This window comes from Micropterus salmoides, unplaced genomic scaffold (assembly GCF_014851395.1).
Source record: "Micropterus salmoides isolate LMB-PRFRI ecotype aquatic unplaced genomic scaffold, ASM1485139v1 Ms_hic_scaffold_20, whole genome shotgun sequence".
NCBI classification, from domain to species: Eukaryota; Metazoa; Chordata; class Actinopteri; order Centrarchiformes; family Centrarchidae; genus Micropterus; species Micropterus salmoides.
In genome coordinates, this window is record NW_024041151.1 from 12,253,860 (window position 1) to 12,272,110 (window position 18,251).

At 40.2% G+C, this 18,251-nt stretch overlaps 1 protein-coding gene across 2 annotated transcripts in view; it reads right to left on the reverse strand.

Annotated features, from left to right (window-relative positions):
• Window positions 1-18,251, reverse strand: part of arhgap24 (Rho GTPase activating protein 24) — a 75,522-nt gene that overhangs the window by 29,609 nt on the left and 27,662 nt on the right. Inside the window, exon 1 of one of the 2 annotated variants that reach the window (XM_038734282.1) lies at window positions 4,786-5,276. The exons of the other annotated variant lie outside the window; for it this stretch is intronic. Coding sequence (XP_038590210.1) covers window positions 4,786-4,807 — 22 coding nt within the window. The 5' untranslated portion in view covers window positions 4,808-5,276. Of the gene's footprint in view, window positions 1-4,785; window positions 5,277-18,251 lie in introns of those variants that run through there. 2 annotated transcript variants of the gene reach the window in all.

Here is an 18,251-nt window from a genome sequence, read left to right on the forward strand (position 1 = left end):
TCCATTTAAATGTTAGCAGTGTTGAGATTTGGTGAGGGCCGGCAGCTGTTGTCACTTGAACACTTGCACGCAATGCTGGGAGGCTGAAACATTACATCAATGATACAGGCAGACTGACACTTATGATGATAGCGAAAGGTGCAGTACATATAGATCCAAGAGAAGAACCACAAGTGGCTCCACAGCAAAGCTCTCTAAAGTCAACCTGACATTACCTTTTAATGCACTTTTAGCCTGGTGTCATCATGTTTCGTGTACAGTTCTCTTTTGGCCTGCAATGTGTTTGACAGGATGATTTTCATCTACTGTGCGTGTGCTGTAATATGCATGTGATGTTGTGTGTCTGTGTGAAACATGTTGGCACCCTTATATAAACGTATCTCGCTATGACGGATCACCAATTCGACATATGTATATCATGCATTCATGGCCATGAGACTGTAAATCTGTACGCTGTGCATGCCAGGAATTCATACTTGGTGTGCAGTCTACGACCCAAAACAAATGTCTGTCCGATATCCAAATTGGTTTTGATTTAGATACAGGATGTTGTCAGTGCTAAGCCTCATGCACACACATAGACACACACAGATGCAGATCAGGATGCTACTGGCAAAACGAATTTCTTTAGGGCAACAGTGTTTTTTTTCTTCAGCATAACATGTAAATAACACGCCATTCAGCTAAATCTGCGTCTTTGTTTGCAAATTATTATGTTGGAAGGAAAAGACGTAGACAAACATCCTGGCACTGGGAGAAGGCGGTGAACCACCCTTGATCTACGCTAGAGAATGAAACAGGGAGTGGACTTGACAAAGTACCTGTTGCTCACTCACTAATACCTTCTAATATCACCTTTCAGCAGTGATGCGGGCTTCAGGGCAGATTCACACCTGCACTCCCCACAGCCAAAATTGGTAGGTTGAGTCAGCCTGGCCTTTGGGAAAGCCCTTTGAACCTTAGAAACCCGACTTCTGGTTTATGGTGTGACTACTGGAGGCAGAGAAACTCATTTATTCTGTCTTTCCCCATGTGAACCAAAGAGAACTAGCAACAAAGGAGGATGTGTGATCAAAAGTAAAACAAGTAAAACAGAAATAGCCTGAGTCTGGATTTAGCATGTGAGCTCCGGAAACGCTGTCGGTGAAGACCATTAACCAGAGAGACACAACAAAAATGTGACAGAAAGAAAAATCCTGACAACTGGGTCTTAAAAAAAAATGTTTCTCATGATTTTCGTTCCCCTGAAGTAAATTTGTTGTAAAATGAATTCACTCTGGTCATCTGTCATAGAAGCATTAATCAATGTTTTCATTTGCTAGATTGCGTTAGGAGATTAAAGGGCGTGTCAGAGGTGAACATTATTGTGATAGAAAGTAGAGATAAATCTGACTTTCATCAATCATCACCCTACATGAGCCTGTCCCACCACTTCATATTTCTACTTAGTGAGTGATGAGGTGGAACACGGAATATGAATGACACCATTTTAGTTCAAAACTAGTGAATGTGTTCCCAGAGCAGAGGCATCTGTGTCACTGTGTAATAAACTCATACTTGTGGCCGTCTGTGCCAGTTATGTGTTTCCGCACGCATATCTGTGTGATGGCCAAACTCAGAAGGCATGCATCCTAAAACTTCCTGTTGACTCGCTGCCCAATTATTTGGACAGCCAATGGACACTGGCCATCAGCTTCGGCAAGATAAGCGTGTTTTCATTTTGGCCATCGCAGCAGTCCTGTCTGCGTTGCCGTTCCACATCCTCGTTGTTTTCTCTGACAAAGCTGGTCAAAGCACTGAGCCTGAGAGGGCTGCAGTGCAGGGGGAGTGCAGGCAAAGAAAAAGATTGGTGGTGATCTAAGTGGAGAGACAGAGAAATGCTGACGATAAGGATGTCTCTTTGTGTGTCGATGAAGGTTTGCTGATGTTGTTCAGTCAGTTCTCTAGGCTCAGACCTGTGCTATAAATAAAGCTTTCATTAACTGCTGTCACTGGTACTGAGTTACCTCACGTGTGTAGTGTTTTTTTAAATCAGTGTCCAGTTGCTTTGCAGTGTTACATGGAATAACAGGAGTTTCTGATGTATTTTAACCGAGATCACTGTATACAGCGTTGATTCCCTTAGTAGAAAAAGTGAAGAGGTCTTTAGTAGGACTGCAACTAACAATTATTCTGATTATTGTTTAATCAGAATAATTTGTTTTCTTAAATGTCAATTTCCTACAGCCCAAGTTGAGTCAACAGTGAAAAAATGTGAACCTGAAGACAAGTTGGAACACAAATGTTTTATTATTACTCAAACAAATCAACTCTACCCTTTTGTATCACCCCATCTCACACTGCGACCACCAACACCACCACACTGGATCACTTCCACATTGCAGTCTTAAACAATGAGGTATCTTTGAGGACCGATGTGAAACATCCAACATGAATGACAATGAATGGCAAACAAAGCTTATCAAAGTATTTAATTAAATTGTTTAATTTGTCCTTTACCTGATTTGATGAAGAATAGGAAGGCAATGTCCAATGACATTCTTCACACTTTTCTGTTTCAGATTAACACAACTAAACTATATTGTCTAATATTGTTGGGTGTGCCCACTTATTGGCTAGTCATTTAGTTTTATTGTCTAGTCACTTATTACTTGCTGCCTCCACAGGCAAGAAATAGCCTGATCAAATTTAAAATGAATAATTATATAAGCGTTTTTATCATTTTGCTTTCTGAGATCAGCAAACCAAACATATAAAACACCTTATTCCTCTCTTCACTTTCCTCCTCACCTCCATCAGCAGTCCTTGCAATCCCATTTGTGCCCCAACATTCTACATATACGGTACACTATTTCTTCTGCCTGCTTTCTCTCCCATCTGTTGCTTCAGATTTTTGCATAAGAACAGAACTACCAAGATGGATTTACAGGCAGGCTGGGAGCCATGAATTCATGAGTGTGTTCTGTTATCTGCCTCAAGCAGCCAGAAATTTTAATAATGTTTTTCTTCCCCTGGCAGGATTTTTTTAAAGCTATGTAGCACTACCACAACTGGGTGGCATTTAAACTACATACTATATTATATAAAGCATATGTTATTCGAATTGCTCCAATGGTTAAATCCTTTTCACACCATAGCCCCTTTTCCACTGCACAGTACCAGCCCGCCTCGCCTCGCCTCGCCTCGCCTCGCCTTGCCTCGCCTCGCCTTGCCTTTTTTTGGTTTTCCACTGTGGAAAAGTTGTACCTGTACCAGCTAACTTTTTTTCATATCACCTCCATTGAGGTTCCAAGCGAGCTGAGGCAATACTAAAATGTGACATGCAGCAGACTGCTGATTGCTCAGAGAGAATCGTCACTATTCACTGCATCATCATTGCGTGCACCAGACAGAGGCCAGCAACATAAAGTTTTATATTTTACAATTTTCATGTGTTATTTCATCACTAAATCCACTTCTGAGAAGTTTTGAGGTGAGAAATCAGCTGTTTAGATTTCAAATATTGACAGTTTTACGAACAGTTTTACGAAAAGTGATGGCGGAACCAAAAATGTGCTTGAAAGTTTACAGAGTTGAGGAGCTCATACCACTTATCTGTCTTTATATTCTCAGTAATGTTGAAACGTTTTAACTTAAATAAAGAGACAGATGTTTGTGGGTCGCTGGTGTGTGTGTTGCACGCGGCAAATGCCAGTGGTGTTTACACTCAATATTTACAAGTTAGTAGTGTACAGTACGTAGGAATTGCTGAACTTTCTATTTCATCTTCCTTTACTCAAAGTTGAAATGAAAAATAACATTTTCTTAATTCATTCATGCAGTGAATGAATGTAAAATGTCTATGTGGTTTGTTGGTGTCACCTGTGTGACTGACAACAACAAAGCCTTTCATTTCATCAAAATGTTTCCAATCACATTACCCAGTTGGTTAATGATATTTTGTATTACAATGAGGTGAAATAGTTTTGCAATTGCTTCATAGGATTCTTTTGATGGATTGGTGCTTTTATATTTACTTATTCTACAGTCACTGAAGGCGAAGGAGAACTCTGCCGATTCCGCACCTCAAAATCTGTGTACAGGTCTTAGGGAGTACTACTGCATTTGTTAAAAAAGCTGTGTAAAAAGCTTTTGTGGCTTTAGAGGGATGTCACTTGTCAGTGTCATTTGGGTCTGAAGACCACAAGTTAGAATATGAAAAATAATCTGTGGTGTGGAGTTAGAAAGAAGTGAGCTTACCAGACCATGTAATGTACGGAAAATTCAAATGAATGACATATTGAGCATGAAGGAGGATCTTCATCAAGCTCCAAGACATTGATCATTCACATCCTGTCAATACAGCGCCACAGAGCAAAGCCCCCCAAAAGACCTTACACAATTTGCCAGAATAAAATACCATTATTCACAGAACATGTTTGCAGATGTTACAGTAGATAAATAGATTAATAAAAAGGAAGGTGCAGCAATGTCACCACAACAGCAGGAAAATCAGGAAACTGCTCATCTGAGTTCACAGCTGCAATAAACATAAGCTATGAATGGTAACTTGTAAAACACATATCTGCTGGCATGATGAATGAACAGCATTTGGAAGATACTTTCTATGTAGCTTTGTTTCTGAAGTTTAAGACAACTGAAGCTGTCTAAGAAATCCTTTCACCCCTTCCCCCAGTCATAACTGAAACTTAAAACAGACTAAAAAGTCTAATAATATCCCTGCCATCGTAATGAAACGCTCCAAACCAGATGCAAACGTGTTTAGTATTCAGTAAAGTGACAGACCTGGGTTGGAGTTAAGATCCATGGGGTGCAGAGGAAGATGTGCACCCTTCTGAGCTGGAGGTTGAGGGAGCAAAAGCCACGCTGTTGCTGCGCACCGCCGGCCCCCCAGTGCCACTTCTTCATCTGTTCTTGTTCTGTGCCACAGTTAGATTTATCTCCTTCTGATTCTGCTAAAACATTATCCACTACACTCACTATTTTCCTTACTACTTTCCCCCTCCTTCCTTTGCTTCTCTCTTTCTCCCACCTCATATAACTCTTTCGCCTAAAACTTCAGTCAAAGGCAGGTCAATGTGACACACCAATCAGCAGCACTTAGGCAAGGTCAGGCTAAGGCTAGTCTGTCTGCCTCTCAGGAAACCTTTCCTCTACATATGCTTCTGTCAAAGGAGCTGAAAGACCAGAGGAAGCATAATTCTAAGACAAACAAAAAAGAAGTGTAGGAGAGAGCGGCCGAATAAAACCGAGTGAGACAGCAAGCCGAAGGCAAGATGGTGCGTCTGCTCGACTCTGAAGGAAGTGAGAGGGGTGGGGTGGGAGCTGCTGGTTGTGGTGGTGGAGGGGGGTGGGAGAGGGAGGATCGTAAATCAAGCAGCCCTCCCCAAAGTGGGGACCTGTAAATCTGGCGAATGAAGAGTGGGCACTCGGCCAAATGACTCATCCACAGTGCTCTATAAATACAGCCTGCGGGGTCGGCAAGGCTGCTGCTACTGGTGGCCAAGAAGCCCTGAGACACTGGGGTTTCTGCCTCTTGGAGGAAGGTCTTTAATAGCCTCCTTATCGTTTTTCAATCTCACCCTGACTTAAAGGCAAAACACACATCATTGGCTTCCATTAAATGGCAGAGGGCGCCCCTTTGAACCTGAACTTGGAGGGTGATTAAATTTAGGGTTGACACTACCTTTTGGATATAACTCAAAGGAAAAAAAAGAGTAGTGGGGATACATAAATATTTATCCAGACAGAAATCAGTTTACATACCAATGGTCTGAACATTCAAATCAAGTGTCCCTGTCAGACAAACATGCTGTAGTAGTCCTCACTGGAGGCCAAAATGTTCCCTTGCTGAGACCTGGCCAACCTGATACATGTGAGAGCAGGGGTTGTGGACGGGCGTTAGAGTGGGAGGCTGACGGAGGAGATTGCTATGTGACATGTCAAATACCGATACCCTCAATAAGGCTGTTATATAAGCATCGGAGCTTCCTGTGCTGACCTGAGACTTGGCCTGTTTGCAGGCCTCTGTGCATTTCCTCCAGAGGATCTCAGTGCCGCAGAGTCTTACACACAGGGACAATAATGCAGGAACACAAGAAAGGAAGAAGGCGTTGAATTTCATTACTAGAGCATAGATGAGAATGAGGCAAATATTTTCAACATCTACAACATACAAAATGTATGCAGCTTATTGTTTGGACACGCTGAATTCCCCAGTCTCCTGCATTTTGTCACATACCTTTTTGAATCAGTAGTTCAACATTTTGAAACATACAACACCTCTTCACATGAGTGTCTGGCTAAGATGTGAAGAATGAATACATGGGTTTTGTATTGCATTTTATTTTCCATACCGTATGTAGCAGTGGTTGTCCTTCACAGCTCAGATACAAAACCCTTTATCACCACACACTGCTAGTTTATCATCTTTTCATTATCTGACAGAGTTGTTAGGCTCTAATGGATGACGCATCATTAAGTGAAACACCTCTGCTGTGCAATATAAAAAGTGTAGCACACAACACTGCGTGTCTACTCATCCTACACGGTGTCCTTTTGTGTTGTTATCGCAGCTGCTTTTTCCCATTTAGTGCATGATCAATCATGGCTTTATAAAAAATGGGCCTCATCATTCACTTGCAGTTTGAGCCATAATGTGAACTCCCTCGGGTTAAAAAAAAAAAACAAACTAACTAAAATACATAAACTGCACCTTGTGTAGTTACATGGGAACATAAGAGGACTATAACCACTGATGAGACTGCTATTGAAGATACGCTCTTTTAATTTAATTTACATGTTTGTATACATATATGTAGGCAGAGTTGACGGAAAACATTTGTAGGCTGTATCTTTTTTAAAAGGAATATTTCAATATTTTGGGAAATGACTGGTTTAGATGAGAAGATTGATTGCCCATTCTCATACTTGTATGTTAAATATGAAGCTAAAGCCAGCGGCCAGTTAGCTTATCTACAGAATGGTAATACTGGGAAACAGCTATCCTGGGTCTGTCCAAGGTAACAAAACCCACCTACCAGTGCATCTGAAGAGCACTAATATATCTTGTTTCTTTAATTCATAAAAAAGCAAAATGTAAAATTAACAAGCTTTGGGTTTAAAGGGAATTCTTGAGCTCTCTTGCCAAGGGTTGGATCAGAAGGTTTATTCCACTCTACAGCTAGCTTAGCATAATGGAACTGGAAACTGTTTTAGAAGTGGTAATGTGCTGGACTATTTCTTGACGGACTGCTATGACCTGCAAGACCTATGAAGATGGCCGAAGGTGTGGGTAGACTAGTTTTCTGTAGCCTTGCTAGTTTGTCATCTACAGGGACTTGGGTCTCTTCTGGCTGAATGTGACAGTCCATTGCTTTTCTTAACAGCCATTGCTTTAAACCTAGAGATGTTAGCCATCACACTCACCACGCTCCATTGCACATTGGCATTAATCACCTGATAACCATAAAAGGGCAATATTTTCTATAAACAGCAGATTTCACCCTACTGTCTAAAGTGAACATTCTCCAGACCTTTTGCCTTAATGAGCACTCTTTGAAAATCCCACACAGTAGGGAGGCATCCTTGTCAGAGAGTCCAATGCCCTTTTTAACAAACCCGACCATTATAAGAATCTCTGAGTGTACAATGTCTGAACAGCTTGCTGCTGCAGCTCTGGGAGCCCAGGCACTCACAGCACCACCTGCAAGATACCTTGTGAAACCTGGTCAGTGACCTTTTTCTAATCCACAAAGCTACATGTAGTCACGATTAGCAAACTCCAAAACTTTCAATGATCTGTTAGAGGGTGAAAAGAAGTTGCACATGCTTTGTGTGCATTGTTACTTTTAAATCCATTTGACAGTCAGATAGAGTTTCCTTTCCAGCACCTTGTCACAGGCTTTCAGGGGAAGGGAGTTTGAGTTGTCTGTGATCTGATTGAGCACACAATCCCCAAAATGTTATGCTTCCAATATCTGCCAATATAGTGCAATAGTAAATGTGACACTGAAAAGGCTTTTCAATCACAAAACTTCAACATTTCCAGACAGATTTCGTCCATACTGCCATGACATTTTGAACTATCTCAACATGCTCTGCCAAGAAAAGTTTCTGAGACTTTAAAATTGGATTCCCTTTTCTCTAGAATAAAGCATTTGTCTACTGGGTTTTCTTTCTCAAACTGCTTCTTACACCTTCCAACTATTTCTCCCGTCAATGTCCCTGCCTTTGCAAAAGCACACTGAGCAATGTCCTGCCTCCGCCTTCTTTGACACTGAATGGTTTTCCAGAACTCAATCCTCCTCCATTGCCTCTATTATCTACACCCAACCCAAACTTCTACAGCAGCAGCCTCGCTGGCCTGCAAATAACTTTCAGAGTAAGTAGTACAAACTAGGTTCAGATGGCTTCCCATTTTATAGTGATAGCACTGGTCTTCAGTGGCATCAACCAGCAGGACATTGGCTACCACCACCTACCAGCTTTTGAGAACTCCAATTAGCTGCTTCCATGACATTTGAACATGAAGCTGTTGACCACTCGTGTTGCTTAAGATGTCTGTTCAGAATTCATGGCAGTCCATAGTTATTGAGACATTTTAATCAAAACCCCAAATGGCAACCTCATGGTGGAGCTAGACAAATAGTCAGAGAATCACCAAGGTCAATAGGATTCATCGTCTGGGAACTATGAATGTCTGTGCATAGTTTTGTGCCAGTCCATGTTATAGTTACATAGATATACATAGATATAAAAAAACGACCTGCTTGTGGCACTTCATGAAAAATTCATTAAAGTCACTATAATTGTGGTGGTGATGGAGCAGTGGATAAGACACATACCTTTGGTGTGAGAGACCCGGGTTCTAATCCACTGTGAGACACCAATATGTCCCTGAGCAAGACATTTAACCCCTAGTTGCTCCAGAGCAGTGTGGTCTCCGACATATATAGCAATTGTAAGTCACTTTGGATAAAAGCGTCAGCTAAATGAATAAATGTAATGTATAATTCATCCTCCGGGAACCATGAATGTCTGTACAAAATTTTATGTCTATCCAATAGTTGTAAAGACATTTCCCTAAAAAATAAAAATGCAAAATGAAAAATTGGGATTGTCAATCTCAGTAGGATTCATCCTCTGGGGACCATCAATGTCTGAACAAAATTTCACGGCAATTTGTCCAATAGTCGTTAAGATATTTCCGTCTGGACCAAAGTGATAAACCAACCAATCGACAGACTGACATTGCCATCCCTAAAGCCACGCTGCTAACATGGCTAAAAAATTGTAATTCATTTGAATGTCTCTATGGAAAGAGATTCAGTGTGTGTTTACTATGATGTCAACACAATGCATCCCACAGTTTGTGCCACAGCAATGTGCTCCAAATTAATTGTCACACTGTCAAATCCCTGGGGAAAATGTCACCAATGAAGCCAGTGGGTGGCTCACTGTTTTCAAGATGTATGTTGCATCAGAGGAAGAAACTATTCAGTTATTGAAATGTGGGTTTTGTTAGGAGTGTGGTTTTTGTGTTCATGTTTCCTGTTTAAGTCCGTTTTGGTTCTGTTTCCCTGTGTAGTCTTGTGTCTTAGTTCTTTGTCCTGTACATTAGTTCATGTCTTAAGTGTTTACTCCTGGTCTGTGTTCTTCTGTTGGTTGTTATTTTGCCCCATGTCTGCCTGTTAAGTGTTCCGTCTGTTCCCCCAGTTATCTCTCTGCCTGCCTGTGTCTCGTCAGCCTCATGTCCCTCACCTGTGTCCCCTCCCAGCTCGTTAACCCTGTGTGTGTATATATCCTTGCTTGTTTCCCTCAGTCTTGGTCCGGTCAACATATATATGTATAGACGCTCTGTCCCATGTTGCTGTTTGTTGTATTAATCATGTTTCCCTGGATTTGGATTTCTGTTGGAATTAAACCTTTTTTGAACTGTACCTCCTCTGCTCTGAGTCCTGCATTTGGGTCCCACCTGCTCAACCACCACAACACCCTGATTTAGAATATTAAGGAACATAATACTGATATCATGACCTAATTCAATTTGATAAACATATGTGTTGCATCAGGGGTGAAAATAAAATGGCAATGTCTTCACTAAAAGTAAAAACACCTGCAAGCTACATGCATTCTAGGTATTCTATGTGCTGCTGTCTGTGCATGATATCTAAGCCATTTTTGGAGCTTTTGTAGACAATTTTCACACTTCAAGCTGCCAGGACATTAAAATCCACTGTATATGTCTGCCCTGAGACGGCCCTCTTCCTCTTTGTAATGTTAAGTGCTTGGGGAAATAAATTTAGATATCAAGAGAACAACAACAAGGGGTGTGAATCTCAGAAGCCCCATATGAGAAATGTCAACAGCGGCAGATTGCTAGGCCACAACTCCTCCAGGAGGCTACATGCCGCTGTGTCACAGACAGCAGGCCATTGACTTTAAATGCACACTGGGAAAACATGGATGTGCGTAAACATGTCTACACACGGCACACAACACGCCCACACATATACAAACATACACTGAGGACGAAAAAGAAGAAAGAGAAGTTCAGTTTCTGACCTTTCTGAAAATGTCACATCACATAGTGAAGCGAGAAAGGACACTGACACGATCCCACAGTCTCTGACCAGACAGACTAGTGGGAGACGTACAAATAAAGATAGACGACACTTTTATATGCAAAACATAATCCTGTCACTAATGCTTCTCCAGACTTCATCATTTTATCACAGTAAAATTCTTAAAAATCAGTTTCACTGCTTTCCCTCTTAATTGAAACTGCTGCTCTATTCCTCGTGGATGTATGATGCATTAGATGCTGAGAGGGCACTGTACATCCAATTGCTAATTAAATATAAAGCATAAAAACATATACTTTGAACCAGCAAGCTACTTGGTCAGATCTTGTGTGTCAGATTAATTAGATCAAACTTGGGTATGGATTAATATATGTTCTAGTTATGACACTGAAGTGGGTGTAGGAGGTGTTTGTGTATGTGTGTTTGGTGGAGAAGTAATTTTATTTCCTGGAGCTATGTGATTTATTATAGCTGGGTTGGGGCTTTCTCCCTAGACTCCTTGGAGTTCATTTGTTGTGCTGCTGTGGAATAGTACATATTTGTCTTTTTCCCCCCTTTTTTCCTATATTTGTTTTTATTTGGATTATTACCTTAATCATCTTTCCTTTCCTTTGGACACTTAATGCTGATCTTGTGCATTGTATATGAAATTTGATCTTACTCATAAAATTATATCTGTCATTTTGTATTGTCTTGTGTTTCTTTTATATCTTGTCTGAATGCCTTGTATGTCTTGTGTAAAGCACTTTGAATTGCCTTGTTGTTGAAAGGTGCTATACAAATAAACTTAATGTGCCTTGATCATGCTTGAAAGACATGCCTGCACACTGAGGAAGGTATTCATCAAAAAGTTTGTGCTTTTTACTCCTATGCATTGTAAATTCATAATGAATAGGAAGTCAAAGAATTGAAAACTCCTTAATTTGTGTGCAAACCAGTTGCTTGTCTTTGAAGAAAGCCTTGAAATAGAACTGCAATTGAAACCTGAGCCGGTTTTGGGATTACAATAGTCCACTGTCATACATTCCATAAAATTTATATTATATAATATTATATAAACTCTATGTATAGTAGTTCAGCCAACCCTCTGAAGCTCCAGGGGTGGTCATCGAACCTTTGTTGATACAAAGGGGTGCACACATATAGCCGATGCCAGCACCAGACGTTATCCATGAATATTGGGACCAATTTGAAAACCACCTCCATACATCCTGACACTGAAATATCAGCACCACAGATTCATATGCTTTCTCAATTACTCTACTGGAGCTTAACCTTAAACATTGATGCCTAGAGGGCAATATTCTCAGCCTGCTTAATTTATTACCATCCATGAACAATACTTGTTTGGGTTATTAAAGTCCCCCCCGGCTTGGGCTTTTTAAAATTTAATTCATCCATCATTCCATCATCAACTTTTGGTACTCATAGTCTACATGCTGGCTTATAAGTAACCCCTGGCTTCCTCATAATGAGCAGTACAGAAGTCTTTTAATTACATGTCTGTCTTCACCGTCCAATAGTAATCATTCGGCCATTACAGTTTAGTCCAGGACAAAGTGTTATGGGAACAGGGCCTTCTCAATGGCCCCTAAACTTTGGAATTCTTGGCCCCACTATCCGATTCTCCCCGACCGTTGAGATTTTCAAGAGTTATCTTAAAAAACACTTTTACACTAGCCTTTAACTGTGCCAAACTTTACCAGATCAGGTATTTCCCCTTAAGTCTCTGTAGGTCTGTGTTGTCACTATGGGCTCTGTGTGGTCATGTGCCTTAACTATTGACAGTCTCTAAGCATTTTCAAACATCCCTTTTTTGCATATCTGATTCTGTCTTACTCTCACTCTTCCCTGCCTGCCTGCTTATATTTGCATTGTGATTATCATAAATCAATCACACAAGTCACACTGAGTAAATAAGACATTCACCTCAGTGACATGACACTGATAAGTCATTGCAGAGGTCACCAAGGTGTCTATCTATTGCAACCCATCAGGCATACATGTCACAGGATCATGATGGAACATTAATCACAGACACACTAAATAAAAAAATGAAACAATAAAAAAACTAATTACAAATGAAACAGCATTTAAAAAAGTTATTCTGGCAAAACAATCTGAACTCCAGCCACGTAGCACCTCTGTCGGGAGCTCTCAACTGCATCTCACAGTTTGCTCAGTCATTGCTAAGCTAAAACACAATACTAACATATACAAGATAATATAATACATTACAATGATGCTATAATGCTCTACAAAGCATTTGTAAACTCAATAACTCACTCATATTACCAATGTCTTTGTGCAAAACTAGAGAAATGTTAAACGAATGCTTAAGTAAATTCTGCACTTTTCAATCAGGTCATCACAACTTATTTAAACCAGTTAGCAATCTTATTGTTTCATAAATCCAGTGTGAAAGTAACAAAACCCCTTAAATGAGGCAGTAATACATTACTGTATTTGAACTCACAGCACAGAGACTACAATCTTGCATAACTCATTCAGAATTATACAACATTAGAATTATACATCATACAGTCTTTCCATTTGTGAGAATCCATGAAAATGCACTACAAGGAAAAATTGTACTCTCCTTATTCCCTATTTAACGTAAGCTTACTTATTTGCAAGATGCAAAAAAGATGAACAGGACTGGATTTTCCCCAGTACTGTAATGAATTTGAAAACCACATGATGGCACTATAACCTTTATTTAGGCAGGGGCTCTGAGGCTTTCCTTTCTCCACCTTTCACTACAGCATCATATCAACTCACACTTAAAATGAGGAAATACCTACATATTACTTTACTTTATACAATAAGCTCGGACCAAACAGAATCTTTGATCCTGGTAGAAGAGGATACTCCTCTACTCTCCAGGTTTGTTTAATACACTCAGGCTTTGCCCTGTAAACAGCATTTATGCTTGAGGCCGTCCACCTGCTCATGGCAACATGATCCCAAGGTCCTCTCATGAATGAAGGGATGGTGGCCTCTGGGTATGAGCCGGGAAATATTCCCATAATTCAGTGACTTGCTGTGGCCTATACCAGCCACTCTAACCATGCAACCAAGGGAAAGTGAGAGAAACAGAGAGAGAGAGAGGGCAAAAGACTGAGCCTGGGGCAAAGAGAGAGAGACATACTGAACTCATACTGGAGCCAAAGCCTTGTGTTTATTAGAGCTTGGGGATAGAGGAGCACACTGCTTCTCCATCAAAAACACAGCGGGGAGTGTTTCCTGTGTTCATTCTTGTTTTATAGGAATGGGATGATTTATCGCAGTTGGACCAGGGGAAATGACATTTAGTTACAGGTACTCATGCAACTTTGAAATCTAAACAAAAAAAATTTGAAACGTGTGATATTTTGTCTAAAATCAAAATTTGCTAAAGCCAGATTATACAACACAGCTATGCTCATACCTGACATTCTTGGGAGGATTCAACAACATCAGATAAAATAGCACACTGATCCGGCAGGATGTTCTGATATGTATGGACTGAGAGAAATCCAGTTTTTTCTTCTGTCAGTGCTGTCTGTGTATGAGAGATATCCTTAAGAAGCTACACTTCCTGTGATTTCTTAGGAAGTACCAGAATTTAGAATAGTTTGCAGTTGCAGCTAAATATGGCTACACAGAAAATGTCATAATGTAATCCTTAAGCATAGCATTAAAATGTCCTGCTCAGATTATCTAAAAAATAAATATTTAATGCCAGAAACAGACATTTTTGACAGCTGTATTTATGCATTTTTGATGTTATTCCTGTTCCCCTTAGCTCAGGCGCATGTGTGCTTGCACATGTTGTAACGTGTCAGTGTGACGGAAGACAACGTCACTGGTGCTTAAAATCCTGGTTTTGGTGAGCAAAACAAAAGCCCCATTATGTCTATACCTGTGTGTCTCGGTCAGACAGTTAAAAATAAAGACATAACCATGATTCTAGACTAAATATTGTTGGCCATGTGGTGAATCTGCTTCATAAGCCCCCCTCTCTTCCTCAGTGACTCTTTCTGCAGGTTTAACACACACCCTCCAGATGTGATGAGAACAACAACAGAGAAGAACAGTAAGAAGCATCAGTGTGAACACAGCACTGGTGGATAAAAGTTGCAGAGATGTTTTCTGAACTATTTCGCATTTTTCACTGAAAGTAAAACTTTCCAGAAAAGCTAAAAATACAGAGTTGTGTGTTAATCTGAGAGCAGCGTCCTGATGCATGCTCATGTTCAAACCTCGCCACCACCCTTGCAAGACAACAGACATCTCTGTGCAACTCTGACTTCCACCCCCCACTCCCCCATCATTTCCCGTCTGTCTGTTTGCCAGACTGTCCATGTGTTGTGTTCAAATTGCAAGGCCCCATTTAGACCAGTGGAATATATGTGTTGTGTTTTCCTTTCATTTGCTCTCTCTGCTTCTCTTAGACTTCTTTATTTGCTGTTTCATAACAAGCCGTGTTCTTGTTTTCCGTCAATATCGGGGCGTAGTGGATGTTGCAAAATGGGGAAAACAGTTCAGTAGTATTAGCTGAAAGTCTGTTGAGTCCTGATGTGTAACAACAGCCCATGAGGCCCTTGTGGCGAACCTGCAGGTAGTCACATTCCAATCCACATGTTTTGGTATGTGGAGCAATTTTACAACATCTGAGACATGGCCATAACAAGTGCTTTGAAGTAGAAAGTTTAATACGGACATTGTGGCCAGTGGAGGGAAGTGTGAGCCTGTGTGTATAAACCAGAGAAATCATATGTGTGAATAAACGTAGTGTACTGGATCTATACATTAATACAAAGTACTTGGAATAATTTGACATTTTGGGAAATATGCTTATCTGCTTTCTTGCAGGAAGTTAGATGAGAAGATCATTACCACACTGATTTCTCTGATAGGGCCACACCTATCAAACAAAGTTTATATCTATAATTTTAATCTGTGCTATGCTACAGCATAAAGACTAGAAACAGGGCGAATACAGAGATTAAACATCCATAAAACCAAAACGTGTCATTTTTGTATTTTTGTCCAGTCTTTATGCTAAACTAAGCTAAGCGGCTGTAGCTTCATATTTATCCTTCAGACATAAGAGTGGTCTAATTCTTATTTGACTTTAGTTAGGAAAGTGAATAAGCGTATTTTGCCAAAACGACTAGACCACTAAGTTTAAAAGTCAAAATTAAAGGAACTTTGTCTTATAAATTATAGGTAAAATTTTTAAGCAATATGTTGACTCAGTTTTTGCTGTTACAGCCTTTCATGGTCTAGAGCAGCTTATGGTGGCTAATGATGGCTAATGTAAGCAAACTTTATCTAGATATAACTGACCTTTCTGAGTCAGTTTACTGACTTTATGACTCCTCTCTACTTGTACTGGTGTTATACTATGCTTTAGCATTTACCCTTATCCCTTAATTGTAACTTGTGGCCTCAGTGACATCTGTTTTATGGTCTTGTTTAATAAAATACCAAGAAAACATCATGTGTTAAATTATATGGATAAACACTAAACACTTAAAAAGTCTAAGTCATCTTCAGTATCTCACAAAAGTGAGTAAACGCCTCACATGTTTGTAAATATTTCATTCTATCTTTTAATGTAACAACATGGAAGAAATGACACTTTGCTACAATGTAAAGTAGTGAGTGTACAGCTTGTATGACAGTGTAAATTTGCTGTCCCCTCAAAATAACACATCACACAAACATTAATGTCCAAGTTCACCCCTAGATGAAAATGTCCAAATTGGGCCCAAAGTGTCAATATTTTGTGTGACCACCATTAATTTCAAGCACTGCCTTAACCCTCTTGGGCATGGAGATCACCAGAGCTTCACAGGTTGCCACTGGAGTCCTCTTCCACTCCTCCATGACAAAAGTCACGGAGCTGGTGGATGTTAGAGACCTTGCGCTCCCCTACCTTCTGTTTGAGGATACCCCATAGATACTCAATAGGGTTTAAGTCTGGAGAAATGCTTGGCAAGTCCATCAGCTTTACCCTCAGCTTTTTTAGCAAGGCAGTGGTCGTCTTGAAGGTGTGTTTGGGGTCGTTATCATGTTGGAAAATTTCCCTGGGTCTAGTCTCTGAATGGAGGCGATCATGACTCCCTCAATTAACTGTAGCTGCAGTTGCCAGCCTGGTTGCCAGCCACACGCTTGACATCATCATCACCAAATAAGTTTATCTTGGTCTCATCAGACCACAGGACATGGTTCCAGTAATCCGTGTCCTTAGTCTGCTTGTTTTCAGCAAACTGTTGACAAGTTGACCCCCCACCCCTTCAACCTCTGCAGCAATGCTGGCAGAACTCGTACGTCTATTTCCCAAAGACAATCTATGGAAATGATGCTGAGCACGTGCACTTAACTTCTTTGGTCGACCATGACGAGGCCTGTTCTGAGTGGGACCTGTCCTGTTGAACCGCTGTATGTCCTTATTTATTCACAAATGGTAACTAATATATTGTCATACATATTTAGGATTATTTTTACACTGTAACTGCACTGTGCTAGCACATCCTTTACAGTATTAGTATTTTGCCTTTTTATACTTCATTCACTTTCCCTATATTAAACAAGACAACTGAAGTGAAGCTATTGTGAACACTTTACTGGTTGATAGCAAAAACTGAAAATGCATCACATGGTACTATATCAGGAACTGTAGTACATTTTCCCCATGGCCTCAAAGTCATACAGTACTAAAGCAATGACATGAGCTGCATAACACAGTTAACACCAATATTTGATCACATTAACTGTCACTAAGTGCCACAAAAGACACAAAAACCTCCATATCCAACATAGATAGCCAATATACTACAACAGATGATATCCCTTAAGGTGAGTTAAGTGGAATATGGCAGCTGGGAGCAGCACCTGCTGTATTGTGGAAATTCTGTTATGACTACTATTGCAGAAGGAGACAATTGAGTCACTGGATTTCAAATTTCCTCTTCTTTCAACATTTTTACAGAAGCTATAGAAGAAAAAAAAGAAAGCTGTTTGTAGTGGTGGAGACTGGAATACACAAAGTCTCATAAATCAAGAGAACCTGAAAATGTGTTAATACACCACAAACTGTTATATGTAACAATATGTCTCAACAGTAAGGTTGTACATGAAAATAATATATTTCACAGTGTGCTAAAACAACAACATATACTGTAGCACCGGGAAAGGGGGAACTAAAACTGAGACTGAAAGGTGGTCTAATCAGTCACTGAGGCATGTGACTCATTTTTTACTGTACTTAAAATCTAACTACGAAATTCTAACTGCATGGCAACAAGACTCTGCTGTCTGGCTACTTGGCACAGGTCAGATCATCTTATTCAGCAGTGCCTTCAGCAATCAAAAATATTTCACCGTCATCATCTTTCGAGAGAAAAGCTGGCTAAAATGTATCAGCAGACGTTACCAACATTCTGCAACTTAAAATCATATGTTCTGGTCATGGACTTCTCAAAGTAAAGTTGGGTGTGGGAAATCAGTTCTGTGCCAGCTCAGTCAGCAGAATAAAATACAATTCTAAAAATAGACAACTTAGTTATTTGTTGTGTGGCTGTTTTTCAGCTGAAGTGCATGGCTTCAAAAAGAGAAGTGAAGATTTAAACATCCCTTTTGTTCCTACTTCCTGACATATTAGCTTTTTTTAAT